This window comes from Pyxicephalus adspersus, chromosome 1, assembly GCF_032062135.1.
Source record: "Pyxicephalus adspersus chromosome 1, UCB_Pads_2.0, whole genome shotgun sequence".
NCBI lineage: Eukaryota > Metazoa > Chordata > Amphibia > Anura > Pyxicephalidae > Pyxicephalus > Pyxicephalus adspersus.
In genome coordinates, this window is record NC_092858.1 from 61,510,747 (window position 1) to 61,532,550 (window position 21,804).

The window sequence follows — 21,804 nt, forward strand, 5'->3', positions numbered from 1 at the left end:
AAAAAACCTTTAGTTCCTCACATTGAATTAAAGTTGAAAGTCTGCAGTTCAACTGGATCCGAGTTGTTTCATTTAAAATTATTTGTGGTAATGTATAGAATAAACTAATGGACCTAACTGTATGTAGGAGCAGTTAAGGAGAGCAAATTTCGATGAATACAAAACTACTGCTTATTAAAATATATGTTATAAATATATTTTTACTTCAAGTATAAACCACAAAATGTTATCAGTGATTTGCATTCTCAACTATATTTCACTTTTTAGTGATGTTCCAGTGTACCTGTCCTGAGAAGAACCAATCATATGACAGATACATGTAGTAAAAAAAAAATAAAAAAAAAAGTAAAGTGAAGCAACAGGGAAGCAATGTACTGAATGGAGATGTGAGCAAATGTCACAAACTGAACATCTAATGGGGCATTTTTTAATATAGCCAGGAATGTTCATTATGTCAGCCATTTTGTCTAATTATTATGAACATATTTGCATATATAAAGATGTATAATATAAACAATAAGATTAGATCTAACTAGATTTTATGCTGTAATAATATAAGATATATTAAACCAAATTATTTGTTCTGTAAGAAATAAGCATCTGCTGACTCTCCTCCTCCAGTGTCACTGTCTGTATCTGTCTGTCATTTGCTAACTCTATTTAATGCACGGGGCTGCATAACATGTTGGTGCTATATAAATCCTGTTTATTATTAATTTTATTAATAATATGACTGAATTTGTACAATTACAATGCCTTAGGCATTTAAACTGCAAGTAACTATTGGCCAGCAGGTAAATCAAGTTTAATAAAACTTTTTTAAACAGTTTACATCCTAATACTATAAAGCCCAATCCTGAATAATTTATCACAAGGTTCAAACAGTAGACCCATTTCATTAGCAGGAACAGGGTCTGGGGTTTTCAATCGTTTTCTTCTTTCACTATTTATTAAACCACTGTCCTGAACAAGAATGTGTATCTGTTGCTGTCCCAACATGATATGCACAAACCTATTTCCAAATCAATATATAACTAGTTAAAGAGAAGGATGGCAACCTTTGAACCAGGGAAATCAAAAACTATTCTTTTTTTCTTTTTTTTTTTTAATTAGACTCCCTTCGTTCTTCTATTGATTGATAGATTTGAGTACCTAGAAAGTGACTGGTGCATAATTTATTGGAATCCTATCTATTTATAATTTTTCCCATTTTGTTGGTATTCATCCTTCTCAACATTCCCTAAAATTATAATAAATACTGTGCTTGAGACAACTGTCATGAGTTTTTACAAAATTGGAAAGAAGAAATGGAAAACAAGTATAGAATAGGGAAGGGTAAGAACCTCTGTCAAATTTATTAGGGAGACTACAAATTTTGGAGTTATCCCAGAATCAACAGGTAAAGGGAAATCTTGAGGGAATCCAATGAGGACACCTATTCTGGGGACGACTAGAAGAGATGTCAGGATGCTGTGTTGGTAAAATGCATTTTACACAGATGAACACATGTTTAAAAACAGAATATTAGTATAACGATCAGCTGTCTCCAGAGGAATGGCAGCACCATGCTTATGCAATCAACAGATCTTGTGGTCTCAGCACAATCTTTAGGCAAAGCAAGAGAAAAATGCAAATGAAAGCAAGGTTCACTGAATTCAAAATATACGCTAATTTCAATGACTGGCTTCAATAAAGAAGCTCAATGTTTGATTGGTTGCACTTAACCCCTTATAATACACAGTTGTATACAAAGTGAAGGGGAAAAAAAGCATGGAGGTCATGCTGTCCCATGGGTCTGAAATGTCATGTAAGTTCAGCAGTCTTGGTTCTGATCAGTACACTAATGAGGCTTTGGATAATCCCCTTTAGAAGCCAAGCTTATATCTGAATTAAAACACAGGCTTAATTTGGGCAGGCAAAGAGACCAATACAAACAAATGGCAGCAGAATTTTAACTATAATGTGATAAAACCTCACAAATGCACAGCCAGTTTCCAGGAAAAGAAATTCAAGGCAGGCATAAAAAAAAAAAAAAAAAGAATAAAAGACAGGCAGCCTTGTGCTCTAACCCCAGCTACTAATCATTAATCACTTTCTAGGCCTTTAAGAACTTGTCCATTACAGCCCGGAGCTAAAGGCTAACTCTCTCATCACTTGCATGTCAGCAGCACCAGTGTTAACAAGGGAAAATATATGACTTGTGCTATTCTACTTGGTCCTCTTGCCTTTGCTGTCTTTAATTGAAAAAGGCAGTTAAACACACGGTAAATCATTCAGTTAGCTGAACTGTTTAATAACATATAATTGATAATGTCAATATGTCACTTAGACATAATGCATCACTGTCACCACTTTTTAAGAAAGTCAACAACATGCCATTAAAAATGGATTTTTATGCTTGTCATCTGATCTAAATCCTATGTGATTAACATAACCCCAATATTCCCTGTGGTGAAGTACAGTTAACTTTCAGATTACTTATTTCATTATTTGCTATACATAAAATGAGATGAATAAAATGACAAACCATGGACTCCTGTAGCATTGCAAATTTCTTTCTTGTCATGTATAATTAATAAACATCACAAATAAGGAAACTGAACATTTTCTTGCAAATATCCTGCTACAGACACAGCACTCTATATAAAAAAAAAAAAAAAAAAGAACTTGTATGCAACCAAATTATATGTCTAGTTCAAAAAGTCCATGTTTACAGATGTCATGAAGGATACAATTTTAATCTTTCCACAATAGAGAGAACATGTTTTATTAACTAGAAAATGTCTCTATTACAAAAAGGTAGTAACAGGAGCATGAACGGTGATACTGACTGCAAATGTGATTGTGCTCCAACCAGTGCATGAAAACAAGGCTATATACAGAAAATATTTCTATATCATAAGAAGTGTAGTGGAGATGCATGCACTCTTGGAACATGCTGCAGGAACACAGTGCCGACAATTCTACCTACCCTATACATACCACATAGTTATTCTGCAAATATATTTGATATATGAAGTCTAGAGAAGTCCCATCATATGGCACAGAAGAATTAAAATCCTGTGCAATTTTCAAGCTACCCTTAACCTCAAACTCTGGAAAAGTAGAAAATGTGGGTGCTGTTAGGTGAAGAAACAGCATTTTTGATAAGAGTTTAATCCACTCCAGCCTCCAACACATTAAATAATAAATGAACAATCTAGTCGTAATGGTATGGGCCAATAGAAGGGACAGTACAGGGAGAATTCACAAGCTAGTGTCCACACACTTCATGGTATAGGTCGATAACAGTCTCCCAGTTTTGCATTCCTATTTGATATGCAAATTTGCTATGCAGACATGATTGCATAGGCTTAGTCCACTCCTGTAACTCGAGGAAAGGTGGCAGTGAAGTGATGTGCAGTTGTTGCTTTAGTGAGTTTATGTCAAAAGAATCTTGTTTAAAGAGCCTGAAGCAGCACTGAGATGCAAAAAGGTAAAAAAGTGACAATGGGTTATGATACCAAACTCAAGTTAGGTTTTAGAGCAAAATATTTTTGAAGTAATAAATAGCAATATAAAGATTAGAAATATAAAGTGACTTTAATACAATTTATACATTATGTGTATATATACACATATGTACACCTTTATATCTACATCTTGTGTTTGGTGGCCCTGTGTTACAGTTTACAAAGGAAAAAAAGCCTACAAGCTGACAACTGGAGTCACGCCTCTGTTATTCAATGTTGAAATATGATGCAGGCTGTTGTATAGAGGCTAAATGAAGCATAAACCTAAAAGCAGTAAGGAATTAAATTCTAAATACCATACCACACATGTAGTTGTGTTCCTTTCCTTGTGTCTGTAATTGCTGCATAGTGCCTCCTAATGCTAATGATACCATGGCAGCTTCTCATTGTGTTATTAAGAGGGAAAGTTTGACTTAAATGACAACAACTTTGCTCACCGTCTGTGGCGAGGTCTTGTGCAGGTGAGCGAGAGATAAAAGTGGGGGCTGAACCTGATAGGTGACCACAAGCTGTCTAACACGCAAGTAAATATGACACAGTGGTAATTTGCCAACATAAGTGGCACTTTCATATCCGCAAAGGCAATGGCAATCACAGTGTACTGTACAGCTTTCACAAAGGACAACATGTGTCGCATTTGCCGTTTGGCCAGCAGCCCATCTTACCTATCACGGCTGTAATGAGAAAGACATGAAAAATCTACAACAAGAAAAAGGCTGACAAGTATCAGAGATCTTTTCAAAGGCTTCTACTTAATTGCATAACTGAACCTGCCATCTGCTGGAAATCCCACTTCCTATACTGCAACCTAGATTCTTTTTATGTTGTTGTAATTGCAAGTTTATGAGCTACTCACTAAACCAACTAAAAGGTACTATTTCAAAGGACTATATAATTAGGGACAGCAACTTGAGGTCGGTTAAGAAAATCTGCATTAGGTCTGTATAAAGTTACAAACAAGGACAAAGACGGTTATAGAAAACGTGATGCTGTTAAAGGTAAATAGAATCTTGACACTACCTTCACCCTATTTATATACCAATACAATATGAATTTAAACATATATCTAAAACCATATGTAAAATAACTAAAAGAATGTAAACCAGTAGTATAAACTACTTTTTTAGGTAATATATTTCTGAAAAACATAAGAGACAGAAAAAACAAACAAACAAACAAACAGCTACAGCTGGTGTGTCCACCTAGCATAAATATCCTAAATACAAGGGATATATTTAGGTACTTTTTCCTGTGGTGTGTTTATTTACATATTTCCCTTATCTATGTACACTGAAAATGGATTAGTTAAACCAAAAAACCCTAAAACCAGTTTACTAGAGTAGTGACTGCCACCTCCTTGTCCCAGACTGGTGAAACAAAAGCGCCTCCTTGTCTCAACTCCTCAAGGGCACACATAAGGCTAAAATGCAGTCAGAATTTAGTGGGACTTTACACTTGCCTCCACCTTGCTACTAGAAATACTAGCTTGCATGTCTTGTGTGTCGAGCTGCCTTACACGCTGGTTTTTCTTTGACATTTTTCACTTAAAAAACATTAACTCTTCAATAGCTGAAACACGGTATAAATACAGCTTCAGCACCATGGAAAGCATAATGGAATACAAGATTTGTCCAAAGACAGAAAGTAGCTGCTGCTGTACTATCAAGATGCATTTTGAAAAGATTTCAACAAACAAGATTCATCCTGTGAATGTCCCTGCCAGAAATTGCTGAGCAATTCTTTTGCAACTTATTTGAGGTAATCGAGCTATAGTCTTAACTTTTTTTTCCTAAGAAACAAGTCAAAAAAGCCAAACTAGACATCCCTTGCACCCCTTTACAGGTACATGTTTCTTAATGCTATCTCACAAGTGGTCACATGGGATGATAAATTTGCAAGGATGCCTTGTTTTCCTAGCCGCCTTTTTTATGGTTTTGCTTTCCACGTGCTTTGTTTATAATCCTATGGAGGTATTTGCCGTACAGAAAACAACAAAATCATATTCTATTAAAAAGCAACAGATACACCAGACATAAGGTCTAATGCAACATTGCAAGATTTATTTATTTAATTTTATAAAAACCGGAGAGTATTAAAAAATAGAAAAAACAGAGTTGCTCCCAACTATTTTTTTTTCTTTTTATGAAGAACAAAAAATGAAGCTTGATCAGTAACTATGAACAATCAACCTTTTTACCTATTTGTTTTTAAATATCCCAAAAGGTTTTTAAGTTTGTCACTACAGGGCAAAAGTGTGCCACAATACCTCACTGTAAATGAAAAATCACTTCAAGGAAATAAAAATGAAAAATAGTGGCAAGAAGATACTGAAAAAGGACCTCAACCCCCCCCCCCCCCCCGTGCACGCACACGCACACGCACACACAAAATTGTAATTGTAAAAGAATCCTTAGCTACAACTTAGGTGGCCTCCATTTAGACCCTTGATGTAGTTATGCTGCAAACACAAAGGCCTTAATCACACACAAAAATCTTACATATGTAGAACAAGCAAATGTAAATTGCCATTGATACAGCATTTATGCCTGATTCTTTACAGTGTTCAACAATCCTGTCAAAAATCTGTAGGCCATATAATCATATCCTTTACAGTGTTGTCTTTAGCTGCAAATAAGAATGTAGCAAAAAAGAAATGAAAATGACCTTTACCAGACCATGTAATTTATTCTCCCCCAAATTAGCACTTGTATTACAGAAACCACTTTATTATAATCAAGTTGAAAAAAAGGAAGACAATGAAACTAATTGAGTACAAGTAAACTGTTGGATACAATATTGACAGATGCATTCCCTGTTATCTATTTATTCTTACAAAGAAGTCTAGAGGTTGCTTGAATTAACTTCCCTTTGTTTAACCATCACTTAATGGTGATGCATATAATTTAGTGGGAAAGTAATGAGCAGCAATAAGACTGCAATGTAACATTTATAATTTAAACTTCGTGATAGACCGTGTTTTCTAAAGCAAAGCGGTCAGACTTAGGCTATTACACACGTGCAATAACTGTCATTGGAAAGGATCTTTCACAATCCTTTCCAATCATTTGGTCATTTTCATCATTGGTTTTGGACATCCTGTAGTCTTATGAACTATCTTTGCTACCAATTTCTTTCTACCAAAGTTTTCAACAACACATTCACATTTAGTATAAAGAGCAGTTGTTGAGTCTCAGGCAAGAGTCTGAAGTTATGTAATGTGAGATGAGATGAGCTGCATGCACAACCAGCGTTGGTTGCTAGAATACCTGGCAGTGAATGAACTCCAGCGTGCCTGAATGGGAGTTATGTGATCCCAGTCCAGCCAATTAAGATGGCTGATTACAAAAAGAAAGAGAAGGAAGAAAATGGCTCAATGGGGTGAGTATCCCAGGTTTAGGTTCCACTCTAAGAATCAATTGCTCTAAGACAGGCCATTGGTCCAAACAAAATCATAAATTACATCAGTTATCCTCATGTAACTTATAGCTTTATAACTTTACACTTTATAGCTTTTTAAACAAACACACTGCAGAGACATTTTCAAAACTAATGGAGGAGACAGTACAGTGACACATGACATTGCTTGGTTTTGTTATCTGTTAGAATGTAGAACATCTGGCTTGATGTAAATAAAATATGTAGGTTTCTGAAGCCCATGAATCACAAGTTCTGTTCAAATAAACCAGGATATATTTCCAACTTTTTTTTATTTTTTACAAGATGAGTTGTTCCTATCTAGTGCTGTTTTATCGGCTAGGAAAAGATGAGGTTTCTTTTTGCTATTCAATATGCTGCACTATCTCATCTTCAAAGCACTTGCTGTTATACAGATGAAAATAAGAAACACTTTGATTTATTTTAAATTAGTATGCAGGAACAATACGAAGTGCCCTTATGAGTGCATCAGTGCTCCACATCATCACTTTCAATACAAGATTACATCCCCCACCGAGAAAGAAATCAGCCTCAAAAAGCCTTTTTACTACATTGTATATATTTATTTAATATAAGTGTGCTCAAGTGACAGGCTGAGATTCCAAGGGTATGAGAGTTTTCAATCTTTTTAAAGTCCGCTTTGTTAACTCACTTATAAATAAAAAAAATCAAGGCTTAGTTGTTTTAAAATGTTTTTTTTTTTTTATCTTTTTACATAGGACAATATAAATGGTCAGGTGGATAAACCATCAATTCTAAATAACTTAAGCAGGGTTACCCGTGAAAACAATATTATACTGTAAGCAAATATTACAAACCCAAATGAAAAAAAACTATAACAGCTTTGTAAACCTTTGACAGAGCTTATAGACATAATTAAGTTTTCCTATGATTCAGTATATATAGGTAAAAAACTATTTCACCTCCACTTTGTGGGTGGCTATCCTTGTCCAGCATGGCCTCAAGCATTATGCAACCACTCTTTTCAATGCGAACCTGATACAAACACACAAGCTTAGCTCTTACTTGTAGGAGATACCAGAAATACAAATTCATATTAGTGGGCATGGACATGCAGTTCTGTAGCTTGGCGTGAGTTGTTTTGTGCGATTTAGTCTAAATAAAGTCATGTGCGGTCTATATGCTGAACAAAGGAGAAGGCTGATAATGCACAGTGAACTGAAAGTAAAAAAAAAAATACTTATTCACTGAAAGGAAAAGTGCAATGGCTCATTGAATTTTTAGGAAGGTTTAGGGACACTTTAATATGTGGCACAAGGTTCATCATCATAGGAAGCACCATTAACTACCAGGGTTTAAGTAGTGGTAATGACTATGATCTGACAGATGTTTTCTTACATAGTGTAAAAGTGTAATTTAGCAACAAAAAACATAAAAATGTATCAAAATATGTCGCCAAGAAAAGGCTTAGTTTGCCATCACATATTGTGATGACTGATGAAGCACATATGAAAAACTTTTATGTATTGTTTTATCAGTTTGAGCCACTGTTGTTGGTCAAAGGTCTCTTGGTAGCCTCTCTTCCTAGTTTACTCTGCATCCACTTTTGCTAGAAGGCCAGTTCTTTGCAGATAGCAGACTTCTGGGGAACATTAGGCAGCCCTATAGTTCCAGCTTGATCCTAAAATGTCTTCAGGTGCAAGAGGGAAATGTAGATATATTTTATGTGTAAATAGTTTTAGGGGTATTTATCAAACTTGACACATTGTAGACATTTACCATATTACACATAGACTTCCCCTCGCCAATTCAAAACTAGCGCTATACCAAAAGAAAACAAGTTCTCACCTATTTTGAAGTTGTTGTCACTATGGCTGTTTGTCTTCTGTAATTTGCATTGGTGTGCACTAGGTTAATGCAGCTGATTTATTTAAATTCACCCAAAGAAAAAAAAATCTTTATACGCTGTGTTTTTTGAAAGCCACAGTACTTCCCCATGTGTTTTTTTTTACAGAGGGAGAAAATGGAGCATAGGCCAGGTTTGGGGTTTGCCACCCAAGTCATCCACTTGTGTGTGTGTTTTTAAGCATTTGCAAGCATATTTGCAGCCACCTGCAAAAGACTAAAAAAAGCCTAACAGTTACCACTCCCTGTCATTGGGGCATAATACAATAACAGTAGAGTAATGAGGAACAATAACGAAAGAAAAAGGGGACAGACATTGGATATTTAGAATAAAGTATACGAAAGAGGTGAAAAGCTGAAACACAAGGTTTACTGGATATTTATGGCACAAACAACTAGGAACACTAAAATCGTTGAGTGTTGCCCTAAACCCTGATAATCTTAGCTTAAAAAAAACTACGGCAGCCTTTACATCTCTGGACTCGTAATATGCAACATATGTATTTGTTTGTTGGTTTAGACATTCTTTGTAAAATGTTTTAGGTGAAAAATCTGTCCTATACTGTTGCATTTAACATTTGAAGTGACTTTGGAAGCTTCTGTTGCATTTCCTAAGCTATAAATATGTTGCATTTTAACAAGGTGACTGGAAACTATTTGTAACTGCCATAATAGGTGCGTAAGCCCAGAAACCAAGTACATCTATCCTAATTTCAGTGTACCCAAGATTTCTAAGAAACCATTAGTTGGTGTTAGCGTTAAAAAAAACTGAAGTATTAATTTGGGGTTGACTGACCCTTTAATCGTAATTTTAATTGCACTTTTGGACTACACACCAAGACCATATGATTACTATATATAAAAGTGCATGCAAATGATAGGGCTCACTGATGAATGCAATGAAAAGGAACATACACTAGCACAGGGAGCAGAAAGTAATCCACGGAAAGGAAAACCGTTTTTAATTATCTCCTGTGGGTTTTATTGGCATAAACCATCTTTTTTCCATCAAAGCAACGTTGATGTATGCAATAAAATGTTTACTGGCTGGAAAATGAATTCTACAGAACAGGTCCTATGCAGTAGGATGATAAAAGCAAATAAAATTTCGATACATTTTTCAAAATACCTTCAAACCTTCTCCTTTAGCTTCCTCAAGTGATATGACCCCCAACAAAACATCTGTCACACTTGTTAATTTGACTTAAAATAGGAATGGTACGTGAGAAGCAGAATCAAATGGTGAAACATATTGTGAACTTGCTAAAAATTCAGAATGGAGTGACAGGCTCTTTTGGCATGTGTTCTACACAAAAACAGCTAACCACCTGAGACCAGAAAGTACAGGATATGAGCTACTTATAGGAATTCAGACACAGTCCACATGAATTGCAGGAAAACTTCAGCCGTTTTTTTGTGTAAAAGGTCCCTTTGATATTTGTTATTTTTTAAATACTGATACCTAAAACAAAAATCTTTGAAGGAAGGTTATCCTCTAAAACAGAGCTCAATGTTTCCAAGTGAATGGCTTCCCTTTCCTACCGTTTTAGCCATTATTGTCTCTAACAGTAAAAAAAATTAAAAAAAAAAAAAAGTTGATTTTAAATACAATTTTTACCTGGACTGTTTTACCTCACCTATTCAATGCTGATGAAGAAAAGAAACAAATGTTGCAATCCAAGCTTACCATATTTACTATGAAATTGACAAAGATGTCCATTTAAAAGGGACTTTTTTTCACACAAAGTAAGACCAGCTCCCATATATCAATGTTACATGTTACAATATCAGTCAACTTAAGGTTGGAACGTTTGGGGGAAAACTCTATGCCATGAATCAATAAAACCATAAGCCTAGTGGCACAGTTTAATTTAGGAATGAGTCAGGTCAACTCTACGGGTAATAAAGCCAGGATTAGCAATGTCTGTACATTTAAAAACAAGTCATCTTTGGCTGAAAGATTTACAGGTTCCCTTTAAACAACTGCTGTGGACTAAACTACAATTCTCCATACCTTTTTTAGTAGTGATGGCATTCAAGAATAAATGTAGTGTGAATTTAAACTAAACAAAATGTAACAATGTACTCTATTACTGTATCTATTTTCCAGTTGTGCTCATAAGCGAACATACCCTCACAGAAAAAAAAAATAGTAAAAATTGGCTATAGTTTGGAAAATATGACTGATAAAGCAAAACACTTTCCTTTTATTTAGGGAGTGTGCTTTGACAATACAATTCATTATCACATAAATGTGTGAAAGTGGAAAGTCTGGTGTTCTGTTGTTACAGAGCCACAGTGAGGTAGACCAACCAAGATTTCAGCAAAAACGGTTAGGATTTTTTGTGAAGATGCAAAGAAAAACCCATAAACTACTTTAGCGGAAATACAGAAATCCACTTCACAGTTTGAGCTGCAAGAAAAAAATCCAGTGCCAATGCCAGAAAACAACCTACTTACAATATGCCAAGCATCTAGATAAGCCTCAAAACTTCTGGGACAACGTCCTTTGGAGTGATGAGATTAAACATAATGGTCACAACATGAATAAAAACTGATGGCAAGATGAATGCCATCTGGGGTTTCTGCCAATGACATATGTTTATAGAGAGGCACTGTCATCCTTAAGCAGGTCTGAGGACATCACACTGCCCATTGGATACTAAAAGGGTGGCAGCAGACTAAAAAGGGGAACTAAAATCTCCAGTCCTACAGATGAGAACAGAGTAATTTTAGTTGCTGCAATTATGTAGCATAAAGACCACAAAACAAGTGAAAAGAAAAGTTTTTTTGGCAAAAGTGAACGTGTATTATTAAGTGTTCTTATTAGTTACATATAATACACTATAATACTTGTGAATTATAAGTTAAACAAGGCTTGTATATGGTTTGTCCACTTCGCAGTCTATTGTATTCATACACCAGTTGTATACATAAAAGGTCCAAGCCAAACAGAGTGTCCATGATCAACAAGAACCATACACGTATATCGGCTCTTTTAATTCTATCGGGTAATCCCGATTTAATTAATTAATTTAAATAATCGGGTAAGCCGTTAAGGTAAAATTTTACGCTTATAGCTTTTCCGGAATATTCAGTGTTAGGACAATTGAATCATGTGAAGTACTTAATCTTTTACAAATGGCTTCCCAATGTTTTCTTTTTCTTTTGGTAAATAAATCATGACACGGTGTAATCTGTTGTATGTTGTTTTACACCTAAGGTTAGAATTTCTACAACCTGTTAAGGACTGGATAATTATTCATGATGTCCTGATAAGTCAAACCTTAGAAGTGAAGTGGGTGTATTTTTTTATGACTGTGTATGTGTGAAAAGCATATAGGTTACATGCATTTTTTTTGAGTAATTGGTGTAATTAAGGAACAGCAGTATGCTTTTTTCTTTTTTTAAGCAACCAGCAATAATTCAGTGCATACACATTTTTGTGTGAAAGTAACAATTCATTTCTCCTCATGCCTCTCGCAGGAAACAGGGTTAATATTACATTCAGAGGCCCAATAAAGGAATGTGTTTGTAGTTAACTTTAGAATACTGCTGCTGTGGTTGCTAATTTTAGTTGTAGCTAAAGAACAGTATTTGTGCTTGAGTAAAGAGGAGGTCATAGCTTTGTACTTATGACTGGAGTTCTGCCCCTGTGGGACACTAGACTTTCAACAGCTCAGGAAATCCTTATGCCATCCCCCATGGGTTACATGTAAAACTCGTATCAAGAATAACATTTGAGACGTGATACATTTCTGTTTTTTTACTATTTTAAAAATGAAAACCTTAAAAAAGGTTGGGTCTGAACATAGATCACTTTATTATCACACTTTTTAGGTTATTTATAAAAGATGGAATATTATTTTGATGAATATTCCAGTTCTAAGTAGTCTAGGAAAAGTAACATGCACTTCAAACGCTTACACTATTTGATACATGTGACAAATGGTGTTTTGTTTTTTTTGTTGTTTATTTAAAGAAAGAAATAGAAGTAATAAAAAAAATTCTGCTTGCCTGGCTGACCCCCCCTCCTTTAATCCCTTTTGAGATACTCATTAAACAAGACTTGTTGTACAGCAGTTATTTGCATGCTTTTTTCAGGATAAAAAATTCATAGTCTTAATTCAAAGGTATGATATTTAGGTTTTTACAGGGTGACCTAAAATAAATAATTAACTGTACTGACTAATAAATTAAAGGATCATTAAGCTAGTTAACAATAGTGGATTTGTATAAACACATTTCTGGGTAGACAATCATGCACTGAAAGCAGTAACGCTAAGCAGAATGTGTAGTCTGCATATGGAATGAAAAAATATGGCTCTCTCAATGAACACTCATGATTAACTATTCCAGAACAAATGCTTATATACCCTCCCTTTTGGGTAAGGACAACTTTTACATTTCAGATACATGCCTATTAATGCGACTTTAAACCTCCTGGATAAGAAAAGGAAAAGAAACCAACAAATGTTTTCTGTTGGGGGAAATTGTATTTCCATTGTAGAACGTATGCCACAAGTATGTCTACCTGTTTTTTCAAATGAAGAGTACAATTTTTTTTAACTATGCCAAGATTTGTTTCATTTTTTGATTCATTTTCAAATTCAAAATGCATAATTTCGATTGAAACAATATTATAAAACATTCTAAACATAAAAATGACGATGAAATAAACAGAAGAACAATAATTAGAAATGTGTTTTGATAAGAATTTGTTACTTGTAATAAATAGTCTTATCAATAATATGGTTTACAGTTATCATCAGTAATGATCATAATCTTGGACATAATTCTTAGGAGTTTGCTCAAAAATAGTAACATTTCAGAGGCGGAGAGATCAATATTGAATGACTCAACAGGTCAAAAGGCACACACACAGTAGCCACAAATATTTGAAATGAAGATCCCCTTTGGCAAATATGCAGAACATTACAATGTGAAAAAACTTGGGGAAAAATTTCAATTGGGGTGTTTTTGTATGGTTTAGAATATATTAGTGAATTGTACCAAAAGTAGGACAAAAAAAACCTCTAAATTATTTTTCTTTTTCATGAAACACTGTAAACCTTGAAGGAACAGATTTGCCAGAATATTATTGAGCTCCAGAGATCTCATAAAAGAAAACATAGGCATGTTCAATTCTAACTTTCTCTTTCATGCTTTAAAATGTTTTTTTTTTTTTTTTGCTTCATTACAATGACCTTCCTGCCCAGTGTGTGTTACCATAAAAAATAACCAAGCCCAGTAAACTAAAGGAACTGCTTAGCATTTAAATGTTTTATCTAAGGAAGAATACACTGCCAAACCAAACAAAGAAAGATTCAAGAATTCAGCTTCAATGCCCCTTCAAACACACTCACCCTCCCCACCCCCCTTATGAACACTTTTTTTGCTTTGTTGGGTTTTTTGTTTCACAAGGCAACGTCATGAAATTAACAAAAATATATTCAAAAAGAAGTATAACATTTTAGACACACGTCAAGTAATATAGCATGACAAAAATAATATAAATTTACTAAAATTGCTATTGTCAACGTTTCCTAGTTTTCATAGGTAATTAGTTTTGGTGAAGTAGAGAATACTGTATTGATGTGGTTTGTTTTAGATATAGATATAATTATTAGTGTCAAACACTGTCTGAAACTACATGGCTGCAAATCGAACAATCAGGCCAATTATTTAAAGTGTATCTAAACCTTAGACAAAAAAATGTATATACTGCGGTTATTCAGTCCTGTGGTGGCTGCATTAGTATTCTTTGCCCAGCTTTTTGTTTTTTTATTTCCCCTTATTATCCTACCATTAACATTCTTTCCTAGTGTTAAGGTGTTGTCACCATAGGACAGAAAGTCTTATAGAGGAAGATAACTCCTCCCCTCTTCTTAATTTAAAAACATGGAGGGGTTCTGTAGTTTTCAGAGCTCTTCTCACACTGCTTCGGATACACACTGCAAGGTGCAGACAGTAAAGAAACTTGCATTGTCCATGAATTTCTGCTAAACCCTAAGCCTCAACTTAACCCTGGCCATAACCTTGCCACTGCTGTAATCATAACACAAATTACAAAAGTATCAAGAACAATTCTAACACTGACTTTATAAGCACAATGAAACCTGAAATTTTCATGTATTCACAAATTTAGGCAGTGCATGTTTATGTCATAGCAATAGTAATTAGTCATAAATATCCAACATGAATTCCTATAATCTTACAAATTCATGATTCAGCCAGTTGTGCATGTCAAGCTCACCATTTGTTGCTGAGGAAACCCAGTTTTCCTGGCATGTGCCGGGAATAAATGAACTTCCACACACCTGCGCAGGAGTTAGTCATCCTGGCATGAGCGATCAAGATGGCCAAAGATCATCTTCAGAAAGAAAAGAATAAGGAAGATGGAGGTGCCCTGTGACAGAACCAGGATATGAGTATTGTGGGCTTAGCTCTGCTTTAATAGTCTCTAATGTCTCAACTGGTACAGTTTAAAAAATAGGTGAATTTAAGTTTTTATTCAAATGTGACATTAAAAAAGAATTATACATTTTCTGTTTGTTTGGAAACCAATACTTTACCAGTATGCATTTTTAAGCTATGGCTAGAGTAGTTAAAACCTCTGTAAAGGTAATTTCTAGCTGTCTTTATATCATTGTGCATTAACTTTTAGTATAAGGAAATATACCAAAGTAATATTTTTTCACCGCTTAGAAAGTTGTCTGTGGAACAAATATGCCCTTTTGGAAGATTGCCCCGTACTTCTTGTTTTGAGAACAATTCTAAGACTCTGGATTTCCCATCACTTTTCTTTTTAGTGAAAACCAGTACAAGCAAAAGGGTTAAACGCCAATATGGAGACATCATTTGTAACAACAACTTGACAGAAGTTTTAACTTCCAACTTACCAACTCTACCTAATACTAAAAGAATTAGTCTACAGCTATAGTTTACTTTGTTACCAAGACCCGGGAATGATTTTTTCTCTAGTGAGTCATACAAATGGACTAAAAAACTAAAGCATTCTAGTAGATTTGACTGAAACACTTTGACAGTACTTTGTCACCACTGAATAGGAAATTTAACACAAAGAAACACTCAAGTTGCTAATGAAGAGTAAGACAAAAATATTCATTGCTAAGGAGCGGACCACTGATAGAAGACAAGACTCCACACTAGCTCCATCTCTTGCTAATTAAACAAATCAATTATGAAGCTACTGTTGCAACTGTTAACTGCTGTTCAATATTAGCAATAACAACCCCACAGGGAGGTCTTTTTACTACATTAAAATGCTGTCCTCTTCAACTCCATCTGATATTATTAGAAACTGTTATTTGCCTCTTGCTGTCATATTAGTAGCAAAGGCAAATTATGGAAATATGCAGACCAGAATGGTCCCAGTATGAGATCAGGTTTGTTTTTCAGCCTCCAAGGGAACAATTGTAGAAAAACCAAAGTTCCCCAAAGTTCGTTAATAGAACTGATAAATCTATCAGCACAGCTTCCATTAAAAAACTAAGTAAGGGTCATGTATTTGCATACATCCCCGCTAAGCTGATACAATTCAGTCAGCTAAATTATCATATTAAATTTATCCTCCCTTGTTAAACTGATTGTGTTTAAAATTGTTTTGGATGGTTATCATTAATTTCTGTTAAGTCTTAAATGCCTACATTGACATTTAATTGAGCAGACGCAGAGGGGTCAAATTCAAGAAAGCCTTAATATTATATTTATGTCAAAAATGTTAATATTAGTCACGCTAAGTAGATAGAAACAAAACGGGAAATGAGACAACTGTGTCTGTTTTAAAAGCTGTAATTCTACACATTAATGGAGTTAAATGGGGACTCTGAACCAAATAAAAAAAAAAATGACAATTGAATACATTGGTCCAATGATAAATAGCCTAGTTAAGACTGTTCAGTTGTCTAAAATATAAAATTTGTTATTCATGGTAATGATGAATTACAATTAGGCCATTGCAATTGAAAATTAATAATAAACCTAGTGAAAGCTCGAGAAAAAAAAGGCTAAGGGGTAACATACACAGTTGTTTGTGGGTTGCTCCCTCTCATAACTGTGAAGTACAGGGTTTGAATTCTGAATTTAATTTATGAAAAAGTGTACATTTAAGCAGCTCTTTAAAGTTAAGGGATGAGCAGTGAGGTTTAGGTGGGGTTACCGCTTACTTGTGCCTGCCCATAGGAAATAGTGAGCAGTTAAGTACTGCCTAGTCTCAGGACTTCAAACACTGGTTCATTTGGAGCTGGCATAGATCGGGAACAAGCCAGAATTAGCCCCTTGGCTCTTGTCTACCTTCTCTTAGAAGTACCATAATTCTCTACTCAAGCATCTCTCCTCAGTGCCGCGAAAGTGTGCATTCCTGTATTTTGGAATCAAACTTCTCCCCCAACAATATGTAACTAGTTCTGTCAGGTGAATGAGATCATGTCCATGGAGGATCTCATCACATCACGCGATGGACGGTCCGATAAGTTTAATAAGAACATGGTTCTACTGGATTCAATATACCACTACCCCTGCATATTTATCTGTTATGAGTTCACAGGAAGATGGAAATGATATATGATTTAATAGCTATCGTTTGATTTTTGATTGTTGACTATTTTCATATGTTGGTTTCCCATCACCTGTGTAAGTTTATGGTGTAATGCTGCTCCCTTCCCCCTCCCCTTAGTATGTTCCCCCCTATTTCTTAACTTCCTTCTTCCCTCTCTGTTTTCTTATTTTATATAACTACCAGTGACTGGTCATTACATGGTCTGTTATATTTTAAATTGTACAAGATGTGCAATTTCTGCTGTTATGTTTTACTATGCAACGTTGTTTCTGTATTTCTTATATGTTTGACTGGTTAATAAATAAAGATAAAATATATAAAAAAAGAGCTGGCATAAGGGTGTGCAGAAGCTGTCCAGGAACCAACGTTCCCAATACCCATCCGAACTTAGGGATCAACACTTTTTTTCTAAAAACTGTAGTCAAGCATTGGTTATAGTGCATAATGCAGATAATAGAAAGAGTTCTGGGTACAGTTCCCAGTAATTACTCTTAGCTTTGGAATGTGATCTATCTATAATACAAATACTAGAGTAGAATAAATAAAAAAAAAGGGTAGCAAAAATAGAAAATATTCTTAAATGTTGGTTAAAAAAAATAAAAAGATGAATGTCCTTAATAGCAAATAAATGCCTGGTATTTTTTCATAAAATGCAGTTTTACTTTTATTTTTTATTAAAGTCTGAGCTGCTGATCTCCTTCAGCATTGGTTAGCCACATGCTGTCTTCATGTATCTGCTTCAACAATGGCTGTACATTGCTCTGGACGAGCCTACTGGTAGTGACAACAGTGAACCATATTTCCATAACATGTTCATAAAGTTACTGGTTGTCTTCACCAAAAGCTTGTGTGGAAAACAGGAAGTTTAACCAATCACGGACCTACAACCAATAAAATCAAGGACCTACAAAACAGGATTACCAGGTATTTAAAGAAATGCTACACATATAAAAAGAGTGAAAAGGACTTTGGAAGTTGAAGTAACAGGTTGAACTCGAAGAGCACATAAAAGATACACAATAATGAAGCTCAGTACACATTTTTTTTTAATGCAAGAAGTGCCTGAATTAAACCTAGACTAGAAAAACGAGAGACAGAAAAAAAAAAAAAAGAAATAATAAAAGAAATAATAGAAAGAAAAGGATCTTCCTGCCAGGGCTGGATTAAATCCAAATAGCCTGCATGGAAGCAGCTTTGCTCTACCTTCATGCTTCAGTAGACAATTTAAACACCCACTAAAACAATGTGCCACAAAATAAAAAAAAACAAAACTCAGTTCTTTACGGTCTTTGTAAAACTTCACTTTCCAGTGTGCCCTATGACATGGGTGGAAGATACACCACAAGTCTTTTGTGGTATATGTGAATTAATAGGAGCTTGGGGACAGCACACATTTATATAAACATGGGTAATATTTTAATTTTTATGTAAATGTGTACAATTTTATGGATAAGGGGAAATTTCCTTATTTTTTTGAACCCTGTTCATCTCTTTTCTTTCCACTTTCGCATTCTAGTTTTCTGTCAGTTGAGTTAGGTTTTCCTCAGATCTGTTATGTTCCCTATGTATCAGCTCAACTTTTGTTTCCATCTGTTTTAGATTTTCTGTACATGGCTGTACATTTTTCTGTACCTAGGTTTACAGGCCTATGGCTCAATTTATTACATATTAATAAAAAAAGTACTGCAAGTAGTACATATTTCTACCCAGAGCCTATCTCTTGGCATGTCCTATATGGCTGACTAAATTTACTAGGAGAAATGTGCACTTCAAAGCCACTGTGTCACTGACCAGGCCCACCTCTTAGGAAACCGGATATCTACCTAGCGCATACTCCTATATGAACCGATATGCAGAGGCCCAAAATTTCTCAGCTGTGCAAAGAGGGTGTGACTTGGACACCCCTCAGTCTAGCAGGTGACAGGGTCTTGCATAGGTTGTCTCTGAGCTTCAGAGATCCTGTGCAAAGATAGGACTTAAGTTCCAGAAGAACAATCATAAAAGCAGCCCCCTCTACCAATCTAAAATTATGGCAGAGCAGCTGGAGGGAAAGCTGAATGGAGCAAAGCACAGAGGTATCCTCAATGAGAATCTGTTCCAAAATTTTCAGGACCTCAGACTGGACTGAAGGTTCACCTTCCACCATGGCAATGACCCAAAACACACAATGAAGACAACACAGGAGAGTCTTCGGCACAATTCTGTGAATGTTCTATATATTTTAGATCCCAGGAAGAAAAACAGAATTAATATTCTAACAAAATATGCTTATTACAGAACATCTACAGGAAAAGAACATGCACATTACATGACCAACTTCCTGTCAGAACTTCATGTGCAGCCGATATTTTTTATGGTTTGTAGAAAAGAGAGCTGAATAGGAGGAAGTCAGCATCAATATTGTTTTGACTTTACTATTTGAGTCAATATGAGAAAGAATTGAAAATGCAAGTGAACTAGCATGCAGCAAATCCTGCCACTTTTCACTGTAAAAAACAAATGACATCACACACAACAAGTTCCAAAATGCCCTCTATGTATTGAGTACATATTTCAATGAAGTTCTATGTTTATTTATTTCAACAGTTCTATGGTCTGATAAAATTCCTACACAGATAGATTTGCAAAGCCAGAAAGCTCCGTTTCTATGTGTTCTTACTTACTGGACTTGTAAGAGCTATGTATGTAGCAACTATTCTATTGACTACTTGGTAGCGATTTCCGATCACTTTGGTATATTAGTTTAGTGTACGCCTAATCCTATGGGATGAATTAAAAAGCAGAGAATCTTCCACGTCTATGTGTTTTAAAGCCCCAATATTAAAAGGGTCCAATACAAATACTAAATTTGTTTGATATTTTTAAAAAATTACAGATTTATATTTAAAAGCAGTAAAGAACTGAAGGCTGGTCTGGTAAGGAAGGGGCTTTAGTATATTGGTACTGAAAGGTTCCTGTAGACACCTCATATACCTACATTGCCCTCACTATATTGCTGAGAACAGTCATATTCACAATCTTTGGTTCATTTGTCTGAAATTCTGGACCATGGTACTGTGGAGTGTGGCCCAGGTGCATTTATGACTAGACATTTTTGGAAGAAAATTTTTAAATGTCTGACATGTTTATTGACTTCATGTTGGTTTACATTTTAAAAAGTGCTGAACCGTTTGTGCAAAGGATAAATATGTTCAGTCACATACCAGTACTCAGACAGTAAACAGGTAGAATGTCAGTTTGCATTCATAAATGTAGATTAGGATCATACACCTATGGATACAAAGTTTTATTTTAACAAGATGATTTACTCACCACTGTGCCCAGAAACTGCATATTTATATTTCCAGCTGCATCACGACTAAGGCACTGAAAAAAAAAGTGTCAGAAAGGAATGTAAAAAATATTTATTTGGCACACATTTAATGTTTATGATCACAGAAACACACGGATAGGATAAAATGTTGCCTTACACAAAAGACAGCAAGAAAATGCACACCCATATATGTATTCTCACAGACCAAATTCTAACTTACATTCTCTACATAATGTAATACACTTTCAAACCTTTATTTTAGTATTTGTTAAACCAAAGAATTTTGTAAATACATGCTGATCCAAATTGTTTCACACTATTAAAAGAACTGTGCAAAGCTTTAAAGTGGAGAGCAATCCTCCTAAATCTGTCACCACAGGGTGGGTTGTGATACCCTAAAAACAACAAAAAGATTTATCAGCAAAGTTATATAAGAAGTTAATAGGGGTGTACTTCCTGTAATCCAGAAATATCAGAATGGTGTTTTATAGGCTTCATATGGCCCTTTCATGATTTCTCTTTGGCTCTCATTTGTTTATGGATAAAATAAAATGAATGTGTTCCCAGTTGCTCTCTACTAGGTTAGACTTTACAAAATGTTTAAACTAAATTCTTCAGAAAATGTGTTCTGGATTATTTCTCTAGGATTAAGTAGATGTTGCCCTAACATTATTAACATATAACTATAATCTGGTCCTATTCAACATTTAGCCCTCTCAATTTGGTCTATTGTTTTATCAAAGTTCGATAGGCCTAGTTTGTACTTCTTCTGGAATTACCCATTACATTCAGACTTTCTAGGTGTGTTTTGATCTAATTGGTGGCTGTAAGAAATTTCTTAGTATTGGCAATTTTTGAAAATTGTATCAAGGCACATACAGACCAAAAAAGGTAGGGTGAATAAGTGAAATGCAGCAAAGGTTTGTTGACAATATATGTTATTGATATGTGACCTGTGCATTAAACAGGGGTATTTGAATATTTACACGCAGTCTGTGTTTAGAAAAGCATGTGTTCTCCTTATAATAGAGTTCTGAGCCCAAATAGATGCCATAATTACTAAATGATCTTTCACACTTTTGTGATGTAAAAAAATA

The 21,804-nt window shown here is 34.9% G+C and overlaps 1 protein-coding gene across 1 annotated transcript in view; it reads right to left on the bottom strand.

Moving 5' to 3' along the window:
• The window catches only part of PCCA (propionyl-CoA carboxylase subunit alpha), a 173,840-nt gene that overhangs the window by 12,022 nt on the left and 140,014 nt on the right, over positions 1 to 21,804 (bottom strand). Inside the window, exon 21 of the mRNA XM_072411643.1 lies at positions 20,707 to 20,760. Coding sequence (XP_072267744.1) covers positions 20,707 to 20,760 — 54 coding nt within the window. The remainder of the gene's footprint in view (positions 1 to 20,706; positions 20,761 to 21,804) is intronic.